This window comes from Somniosus microcephalus, chromosome 2 (genome assembly GCF_052327205.1).
Source record: "Somniosus microcephalus isolate GS21.2 chromosome 2, FLI_Smic_1.0, whole genome shotgun sequence".
Taxonomy (NCBI): Eukaryota; Metazoa; Chordata; class Chondrichthyes; order Squaliformes; family Somniosidae; genus Somniosus; species Somniosus microcephalus.
The window spans coordinates 141,788,409-141,799,384 of NC_140988.1; the positions used below are offsets into that span (position 1 = coordinate 141,788,409).

General features: G+C 48.8%; 1 protein-coding gene across 7 annotated transcripts in view; it reads left to right on the forward strand.

Annotated features, from left to right (window-relative positions):
- Window positions 1-2,329: 2,329 nt before the first annotated feature.
- Window positions 2,330-10,976, forward strand: part of mrpl1 (mitochondrial ribosomal protein L1) — a 141,200-nt gene continuing 132,553 nt past the window's right edge. For 5 of the 7 annotated variants that reach the window (XM_085963189.1, XM_085963197.1, XM_085963192.1 and 2 more), the window contains exons 1-2: window positions 2,396-2,435; window positions 5,643-5,732. In XM_085963189.1, coding sequence (XP_085819315.1) covers window positions 2,411-2,435; window positions 5,643-5,732 — 115 coding nt within the window. In that variant the 5' untranslated portion in view covers window positions 2,396-2,410. Of the gene's footprint in view, window positions 2,436-4,512; window positions 4,558-5,642; window positions 5,733-10,976 lie in introns of all 7 variants that reach the window. The other 2 variants (XM_085963193.1, XM_085963220.1) reach the window with 2 other exon arrangements.

The window sequence follows — 10,976 nt, forward strand, 5'->3', positions numbered from 1 at the left end:
GCGCTCGCCTTCTTCACCCGCTGGCTGCAATGGCGTTTGGCGTGCCGCTGCTGCTCCCCTTTCCCAGCGGTTAGTAACTCCCCCGACGCTGTCTCCGCTTCACCGCGGCTCCCTCGGGCATTCGCGCTTCCCCGATGTCGCGCCTCGCAGCCCTTCTTGCAGCCCGGTTATTAGCACCGGCTGCATTCGCCTTCACCGCGGCTCTCGCCTTCAGTCGCCCCAGACGCTGCGCCTTTTTGGCCCGAATGCGGCCCGGCCCTTATCACCAGCCGCGATCGATGTCCCCGCGCTGCGCCTTTCGGCCCGAATGCGGCCCGGCCCTTATCTCCGGTCGCGATCGATCTCACCGCCCTTATTCCTCCGTCTTCCCTCCCCGTCTGTACAGCCAACGCGGCCAACTTTCTGCTCGCGTCGCTGACCGGCTTACCCACCACCGAGGTAGAAGGATGATAGCTGACTGCCGCTGATGGAGGCTTCGAGTTCAGGATATCTTCTGCACTCCGGGTTCTCGATGCCTGCCGCGCGACGTGTCTTCCAGCAGGGCGATGAGGGTGGATGCCTCTCTTCGACGCCCGTTCTGTGGACGAAGCCGCCGTGGATATAAACTGCCGCAGGGTAAGAATCGGACTCGTCGCCACTGTTAAGTCTGTGTGTTCTAGTTGTATTTAAGATTAATTACTGACACAGACTACAAGAATAATGTTTCAACAGGTCTTTACTAGTCAGAGGTCAGGGCTATACTAACAGCAATATCAGTACACAGTACTTATATACCGGTGGTCACCACCGGTATTACGTATACAGCAGCCAGAGAAAGTAGTACATCTCTTAAGGTGGAACAGGCTTAAGTTCTCTTAAGGTGGAACAGGTTACATACACCACAGACGACCTGCAATCTTCTTCTGCAGAACTGGTTTACGGCCAACCACTCAGAGTTCCTGGCGATTTTCTTCCTCCTCACACGGAACCCTGGTCCGCAGCTCAGCAGCTCGTCAGCCACCAAGAGGCGGCTAAGCATTTCATCCCAGTGCCTACGTATCATCACGACCTGCAGCGCTCCCATGTCCCGGTGGAGCTTAAGAGCGCCGAATACGTTTTCATTCGTCAAGATGCTCAGAGACCCGCTCAAACCGCCTTACGCTGGTCCGTTCCGCGTCATCTCGTCAGGTGACAAGTCTTTCACAGTCGACGTCGGCGGTAAGCCTGACCACATCTCCATCGACCGGTTAAAACCGGCTCATCTGGATCTGAGCGAGCCAGTCGTCCCCGCTCAACCGCCTCATCGTGGGCGTCCACCGTTGACCGTCGGTCCAGTACAGCCACAGCCAGCCACTTCTTCTCCTACGCCTGCGGCACCATCCCAACCACGGCCAACTGCCAGTTCGTCTTCTTGCGCTCCGTTCCAGTTGCCAGAGTATCGCAGTCGGTCGGACAAACTCGTCAGACCCCCTTCTCGTCTTACCTTTTCTGTTAAAGACAATTCTAGGGGGGGGGGGGGGGCGGCGTATGTGGCGGAGCCACCAGGGGATTCAGGACAATTGTTTATAATTCCTTTAACAGCAATGTAGTGCAACCGGGGGCTGCACCTTTAATTTATCTGTTAACTGTACTATGGCTTCTTTCCTTTACTCCGCGTGATGACGTCATGCTGCCCGTCACGTGATCCCCCAACGGTGGGAAGAACGTGATGACGTCAGTGCTCGGAACCTTCTAGCAGTTCTAGAGAGGCTTTCAACCAGACCAGACCTATTTGCATTGTATCCAGCAGTTTACTGTTTAACTTCGTTTGTTCATTAAATTTTATTGTTTTTGATTCTCTGCGTCGATCTCAATTCTTCAGCTAGGAACCTCCTTTCCTACAGGTGTAACTTTCCTTGCTTTCAAAAGCCTCCTTAAAACCTACCTTTCTGAACATGGTCATCTCTCCTAACTGTACTAATTATTGCCCAGTGTCTGTATCGCCTTTGTGATCTGGTTTTGTACATTTTCTATGTTAAAATCGCTATATAAGTGTAAAGTGTTGATCTCGATGGATCTGTGGTGGCGGCGTTATGAGCAGATCTGTTACCTGGAGTGGTTTTTGAATTGTAAACAAAATTTGCTTTCCTTCCTCATTTGAACAAAATCCTTTAATTAATTCAATACTTATATTCTCCAGCCACACTGAAAGTAACTTCTCCATTTTTTTTATTTCACTGATTAAAATCTGATAGTCGGGTATGATTTGGGGACAACAGAGATGACAAGCAGCATGAAATATTCAGTGTCGCTTGGAAATCTGTCGTTGCTGCACACGTCAGTTGCTCAAATGCACTGGTTTAATCTGAACGAGATAGGAACTGATGTTCGGGAGTTTGCAGTGCCGTGGGGGGACACATAAAGTAAACGGAACACTTGTGGAATAATCAGCATGGCGGCGGGCAGGTTGTGCGGAGGTCAGTTAATGACGTTTTTTAAACTCATTCTGCTTCGCTTTTAGGTCTTCATGACGTGGGTTGAACATTTCTAATATTTACATAAATAAATCCACCGGGGGCGGGGCCGCCATGCCATCCACCGGGCGGGGGGGCGGGGCCGCCATGCCATCCGCCGGGCCCTGACTTTGGCCTGGCGTTTGTTAGTCGGTAACTAACAACGTTTAGACCATTTAATCTCTGTGTGGGTCCTCCCAACCCTTCCAGGTCAGATGGAACAGTCGGGGAATTTTCTGCCTGTGACTCCTGGATAACAACAACAACTTGTATTTATATTGCGCCTTTAGCATAGTAAAATGTCCGACTCCCAAGGTGCTTCACAGGAGCGTTCCAAACAAAATTTGACACCGAGCCACATAAGGAAATACTAGGGCAATGTTCCCATTAAGTTGCGCGGCCGTGCATCAATCAGTATGTCCTGCACAGGCCACTCACAAGCTGGAAGAGATACCGCGCAGCAAATTTAAATGACCGTACACGGAAAAAAAATTAGAGGGAACATTGTATTAGGGCAGATGACCAAAAGCTTGGTCAAAGAGGTAGGTTTTAAGGAGCATCTTAAAGGAGGTGAGAGGTTTAGGGAGGGAAATTCCAGAGCTTAGGGCCTAGGTAGCGGAAGGCACGGTCACCAATGTTGAGTGATTATAATCAGGGATGCTGAAGAGGGCAGAACTAGAGGAGCGCAGATATCTCGGGGGGAGGGCGTGGTTGTGGGGCTGGAGAAGATTACAGAGATAGGGAGAAGTTACTTTCAGTGTGGCTGGAGAATATAAATATTGAATTAATTAAAGGATTTTGTTCAAATGAGGAAGGAAAGCAAATTTTGTTTACAATTCAAAAACAACTCCAGATAACAGATCCGCTCATAATGCCACCACCACAGATCCATCGAGATGAACACGTTACACTTATATAGCGACTTTAACTTAGAAAATGTACAAAGCCAGATCACAAAGGCGATACAGACACTGGGCAATAATTAGTACAGTTAGGAGAGATGACCATGTTCAGAAAGATAGGTTTTAAGGAGGCTTTTGAAAGCAAGGAGAGTTACACCAATATTAATAGAGCTCTTTCCTGAAAGGAAATTCAAACTTGTTTACAAGAATAAAAACTTGCTTATAAAATGTAACAGACTATATAAGGTCACTGTTACATGGTTTTTGCAACACTCCACCATCCTTAGAACATAAAATAAGAAATAGGAGCAGGAGTAGTTCATACAGTCCCTCTAGCCTGCTCCGCCATTCAGTAAGATCATAGCTGATCTTCGACCTCAACTCCACTTTCCCACCTGATCTCCATATCCCTTAATTCCTCTGGAATCCAAATATCTATCTATCTCAGCCTTGAATATACTCAACGATTGAACATCCACAGCACTTTGGGGCAGAGAATTCCAAAGATTCACAACCCTCTGAGTGAAGAAATTCCTCATCATCTCAGTCTTATGCCCTCTAGTTCTAGACTCTCCAGCCAGGGAAAACAATCTTTCAGCATCTTGTTCGGGCAGTAAGATTGTTATTCACAGTGTTGATGGGAGTCTTTTCCATCTGAGGTTTCTGTGGTGCTGGTTCACTATTTTGTTGGTTACTGGCCAGGGTCGTCTTTTGTGGCTGTGCTTGGCTTATTGTGGACTGACTGGGTAGTTTCACGTGTGTTACAGTGTGTGTATCCAGGCTCTTGTGTTTCTCCACAAATGATCCTCTTTTCCATAGGTGTGTGTTGATCCTAAACACCACCTATCTGCAGCATTTAAAAAAAATTTGTTTATGGGATGTGGGCGTTGCTGGCAAGGCCAGCATTTATTGCCCATCCATAATTGCCCTTGAGAAGGTGGTGGTGAGCCGCCTTCTTGAACCGCTGCAGTCCGTGTGGTGAAGGTACTCCCACAGTGCTGTTAGGGAGGGAGTTCCAGGATTTTGACCCAGCAATGATGAAGGATCGGCGATATACTTCTAAGTCAGGATGGTGTGTGACTTGAGGGGAACTTGGAGGTGGTGGTGTTCTCATGCGCCCGCTGCCCTTGTTCTTCTAGGTGGAAAAGGTCGAGGGTTTGGGAGGTGCTGCCGAAGAAGCCTAGGTGAGTTGCTGTACTGTAGGATCTGATATCTACTTGCTGTTGCACTTCTAGCATTCAGTTCTCTTTTCCTGTTGAACGTATTGTGAGACTTGTCTTTCTCTAAGCTTATCAAGCTCTTTCGTAGTTTTATTGTTGAAATTAGTCTTTTTGACTTTTCTAAAGTATAGCTCTTTTATATCGCTTACTAGCCTCTGTTTCAGAACTTGCTTGTTGTATTTGAGCTGGTGAGCTGTCCAGTGTCTCACTTGATGTATTTACCTGTCAAGAATAGTGAGGTATGAGTGTTTTGCAATTTTTATAGTATTCTCTGCCTTGCTGTTTGACTATCGATAACTTTGGTGAGCTGATGACATGGCTGATTCCCTTGAATTAAGTCGTGGTCCCTTGTCTGATAAAACCTCATTTGAAATACTATGGCATGGAAAATCCGCTTTCATCTTAGCTATGAATCCTTTCCGTTTTTATCAGATAGTTTGTCTATTTCAACACTGGGCTTCATTTCTGTTTGTTGAAGATGAGCAATGAAGAGTTAGAATCATGAAGCTCTCTGTCACTTGGATCATTAGACAGTCTCAGTGTTCATTCTCAGGTAGACAGTTGACAGTGGCAATCTGACTTGCTTGTTGTTTGATTATGTTGGCATATAACTTGTTCTAGATTCAACAACTTCAAATGAGAGAATGTAACCTTCATCTGAGTTACAGTTAGCTTTATGTAGTGCTGTTCTGATTTCTGGACTTTGGACACTTGGCTGAGAAATGGTTCAATTCTATATGTGTATTATACTTCTAACCACAAGCTGGACAAGCTTCTACCTTTTTGACATGGTGATTTTCACAGTATTTACAATCGTTTTCAGGAGCTTTCCGAAATGTGGGCTTCCGATCTGCAGTCATTTTCTCCTTTCTATCCTAACTAAACGTGGCAATTCTTCCTGGCTACTTATTTCAGTTGCTTTGCTAGCAATTCACTAGTTTTACATATGTGGACCTAACCTAAGTGTCAGTTTTGGTTTGTTTAAAACTCTCCTATCATTGTTCTGTATCCCAATAACTAATCTCTCTCTGATTTGGCTTTTTTTATAGATCTCATTAGTTCCATGTTCAGAAGAGACTTACTACATACAACTCAATTGTTTCATTACGATTTTGGTCTTGATTTTGAATATATAGGGGGTGAGTTTCTCAATGGGAAGCTGTTGGAGGCGGGACTCCCACTTGTCGGGTTTCAGGCCCGTCTCCATCAACTTCTGGCCAACCCACGCTATTTTCCCTTGATTGACCTTGTTAAGCCCGCCCAACTTGTATTTATATAGCGCCTTTAATGAAGTGAAACGTCCCAAGGCGCTTCACAGGAGCGTTATCAAACAAAATTTGACACTGAGCCACATAAAGAGATATAAGGGCAGATGACAAAAGTTTGATCAAAAAGGTAGGTTTTAAGCAGTGTCTTAAAGGAGGAAAGAGAGGTGGAGAGGTTTAGGGAGGGAATTCCAGAGCCCTAGGGCCTTGGCAGCTGAAGGTACAGCCATCAATGGTTGAGCGATTAAAATCAGGGATGCTCAAAAGGCCAGAATTAGAGGAGCGCAGATATCTGAGTGTTGTGGGGCTGGAGGAGATTACAGAGATAGGGAGGCGAGAGGCTATGGAGGGATTTGAAAACAAGGATGAGAATTTTAAAATCGAGGCGTTGCTTAACTGGGAGCCAGTGTAGGTCAGCGAGCACAGGGGTGATGGGTGAACGGGACTTGGTGCAAGTTAGAACACGGGCAGCAGAGTTTTGGATGACCTCTACTGAGCGTAGAACGTGGGAGGCCAGCCAGGAATGAGTTGGAATAGTCAAGTCTAGAGGTAACAAAGGCATGGCTGAGAGTTTCAGTGGCAGATGAGCTGAGGCAAGGGCAGAGACGGGCGATGTTCCAGAGGTGGAAATCGGTGTTCTTAGTGATGGCGCGGATATGTGGTCAGATGCTCATTTCGGGGTCAGATATGACACCAAAGTTGCGAACAGTCTGGTTCAGCCTCAGACAGTTGCCATGGAGAGGGATGGAGTCAGTGACTAGGGAACGGAGTTTGTGGCGGGGACCGCAGACAATGGCTTCGGTCATCCCAATATGTAGTTGGAGGAAATTTCTGCTCATCCAGTACTAGATGTCGGACAAGTAGTCTAACAATTTAGAGTCTGTGGAGAGGTGGAGAGAGGTGGTGAGATAGAGCTTGGTGTCGTCAGCTTACACGTGGAAACTGACGCTGTGTTTTCGGATGATGTCGCCGAGTGGCAGCATGTAGATGAGAAATAGGAGGGGACCAAGGATAGATCCTTGAGGGATACCAGAGGTAACGGAGCGGGAAGAGAAGCCATTGCAGGTGATTCTCTGGCTACGATTGGATAGATAAGAATGGACACAGAAAATGCTGAAGATACTCAGCAGGTCAAGCAGCATCTGTGAAGAGAGTAACGGAGTTAACGTTTCTTGCCGCACGGAACTTACCTCTTTCTATCTCGACTCTATTTTTTCTCCCCTTGTCCAGTCTCTTCCCACCTACACCCGCGACTCTTCCGACGCTCTCTGCCACTTTAACAGTTTCCAGTTTCCTGGCCCCAACCGCCTCCTTTTCACTATGGACGTCCAATCCCTCTACACCTCCATCCCCCACCAGGATGGCCTGAGGGCGCTGCGCTTCTTCCTTGAACAGAGGCCCAACCAATTCCCATCCACCACCACCCTCCTCCGCCTGGCTGAACTTGTTCTCACATTGAACAACTTCTCCTTTGACTCCACTCACTTCCTCCAAATCAAAGGTGTTGCTATGGGAACTCACATGGGCCCTAGCTATGCCTGCCTTTTCATGGGATATGTGGAACATTCTTTGTTCCAGTCCTACTCAGACCCCCTCCCTCACTTCTTTTTCCAGTACATTGATGACTGTATCAGTGCCATTTCCTGCTCTCGCCCTGAACTAGAAAATTTCATTCACTTTGTTTCCAATTTCCACCTTTCCTTCACCTTCATGGTCCATCTCCGACTCTTCCCTTCCCTTCCTCGACTTCTCCGTCTCCATCTCTGGGGATAGATTATTGACAAACATTCACTACAAGCCCACTGACTCCCACAGCTACCTGGACTACACTTCCTCCCAACCCGCTTCCTGTAAGGACTCTATTCCATTCTCCCAGTTTCTCCGTCTCCGCCGCATCTGCTCTGACGATGCCACCTTCCACACCAGTGCTTCCGACAAGTCTTCCTTTTTCCACAACCGAGGATTCTCCTCTACTGTCGTTGACACGGCCCTTGACCGTGTCCGTTCTAACTTCTGCTCTCACCCCTTCTCCCTCCCAGAACCACGATAGGGTTCTCCTTGTCCTCACCTTTCACCCCACCAGCCTCCACATTCAACAGATCATCCTCCGCCATTTCCGCCACCTCCAGCGTGATCCCACCACCAAACACATTTTCCCCTCACCTCCCCTTTCAGCATTCCGAAGGGACCGCTCCCTCCGCGACACCCTGGTCCACTCCTCTATCACCCCCAACACCCCTTCCCCTTCGCCCGGCACCTTCCCGTGCAAGCGCAGGAGATGCAACACCTGGCCTTTTACCTCCTCCCTTCCCACTGTCCAGGGCCCCAAACACCCCTTCCAGGTGAAACAACAATTTACTTGTACTTCTTGCAATTTAGTATACTGTATTCGCTGCTCACGGTGCGGTCTCCTCTACATTGGGGAGACCAAACGCAGATTGGGTGACCGCTTTGCGGAACACCTCCGTTCAGTCCGTTAGGGGGACCCCGAGCTTCCGGTTGCCTGTCACTTTAATTCTCCGCTCCATTCCCACTCAGACCTCACCGTCCTCGGCCTGTTGCATTGTTCCACTGAAGCTCAGCGTAAGCTTGAGGAACAGCACCTCATCTTTTGATTAGGCACTTTGCAGCCTTCTGGACTCAACATAGAGTTCCACAATTTCAGATCATAACCTCGGCCCCTATCATTATCTTCTATCTTCTATATATATAAAAGACCTCTTCTGTCTGTCTGTCTGTCCGTTCTCTATACGTTCGAAAGTTATAGAGCGTACCTACACGCGCGTCACATCAAAAGAAAGCTTACGATTACGGACCGGTCAAAGGCGTATTTACTTTTCCGTCAGACAAAAATCGTGCCCACGGTATCCAAAAAATGTTCAAAATTCCGCTCATTAAATGGGAAAAGTTCCGCTCATTTGCTCATTAGCATTGAGTGACATGAAGGTTGACCAATCGTGCGGTCGAGCGACCTGACAGTTGACCGACGGTTGACCAATCGCTGCGTCACGGGGGCGGGCCATCCTACAGTTGAGTGTTGAGTGACTTGACGATTAAGCAATCCTACAGTTCAGTGACCTGACGGTTGACCAATCGGTGCGTGTGTGGGCGGGCCTTATCATTCTGAACCGAGGTGAGTGGCCGCCATCTTGATTCTTCACGATTTTTTTCCCACACTTTCTGTGTGTTAGGGAACTAAGGAAAATAACAATTTATTTGTGTTTTAAATTGTATTTAGCAACAGTAGGAAATGAAGTGATCCCCTGCCCTTCGCCCGGAGGCTCGCCTACTTTGACGGCCATTTCGAGCGGCTGTGCCGGCGCCGGGCGCGGCCTAGCAGCCCGGGAAGCCTGGGCCTTGAGTTGCGGGCCGTGCCGGGAGCCGCCGCGCACAAAACTTCCCCGCGGCGTCAACAGCCCCGCCCCAGAGCCCGACCCAAAGCCACCAGGTCACCGCCCGCGGCGGGCCGTGCCGGGAGCTGCCGCGCACAAAATTTCCCCGCGGCGTCAACAGCCCCGCCCGAGAGCCCGACCCAAAGCCACCAGGTCACCGGCCGCGGCGGGCCGTGCCGGGAGCTGCCGCGCACAAAACTTCCCCACGGCATCAACAGCCCCGCCCCAGAGCCCGACCCAAAGCCATCAGGTGAGCGGCCGCGGCGGCCCACTCTCTCTCACTCCCAATCTCTCTCACACTCCCAATCTCTCTCTCTCACACTCCCAATCTCTCTCTCTCTCTCACACTCCCAATCTCTCTCACATTCCCAATCTCTCTCTCTCTCACACTCCCAATCTCTCTCACACTCCCAATCTCTCTCTCACACTCCCAATCTCTCTCTCACACACACTCTCAGTCGCTCTCTCTCACACACACTCCCAGTGTCTCTCTCTCTCTCTCACACTCCCAGTCTCTCTCTCTCACACTCCCAGTCTCTCACTCTCTCTCTCTCTCTCCCAGTCTCTCTCTTTCTCTCACACACTCCCAGTCTCTCTCTCTCTCACTCTCTCTCACTCCCGGTCTCTCTCTCACTCCCGGTCTCTCTCTCACTCCCAGTCTCTCTCACACTCCCACTCTCTCTCTCTCTCTCTCACACCCTCCACTCTCTCTCTCACACACTCCCAGTCTCTCTCTCTCACACTCCCAGTCTCTCTCTCACACTCCCAGTCTCTCTCTCTCTCACACACCCCCAGTCTCTCTCACACACTCCCAGTCTCTCTCTCTCACACACACTACCACTCTCTCGCTCACACACACTCCCACTCTCTCTCTCCCTCTTTCTCTCACACACTCCCACTCTCTCTCTCTCTCTCTCTCACACACTCCCACTCTCCCTCTCTCAATTCAATTCAATTCAAATCGCTTTATTGGCATGATAAGGTACATCTTATGTTGCCAAAGCATCGAAAAACATTTATGGTTGAACACATAAACGCAGAGCTATTCATACAGTGTATAAACAGATATATCCCTGAGTGTATAAATATACATTCGTATAATTTGTATATACTCTTTTCTTAGGTTTACTGGTTGTCCCTCTGTTTATGGCAAGCTGTAACGTAGTGTGCCGCTAAGGTTACACAGTTTCTCTGTTCCCCTAGTAGGTATGGGAGTTTTTGGTCGTCATTCAAATTTCTGAATTCAGGGCATATTTGTGTGAATTTTTGGTAGAAATTCTCCCTGATGCCCTGATATTTTCCACAAGCTGTGAGGAAGTGCATCTCTGTCTGCACCACTCCCTGACTGCAGTGAGAGCATATCCTGTCCTCTCTTGGCAGCCGGGTCTGTCTGTGTCTGCCTTTTTTGATCGCCAGGCTATGTTCACTAAGTCTGTACCTTGTCAAGGTTTTTCTCAGTTCTCACACACTCCCACTCTCTCTCTCTCACACACTCCCACTCTCTCTCTCACACACTCCCACTCTCTCTCTCGCTCTCACACACACTCCCACTCTCTCACACACTCCCACTCTCTCTCTCACACATTCCCACTCTCTCTCTCTCACACATTCCCAATCTCTCTCTCTCACACACACTCCCGCTCTCTCTCACACACACTCCCACTCTCTCTCTCACACACTCCCACTCTCTCTCTCACACATTCCCACTCTCTCTCTCTCACACACA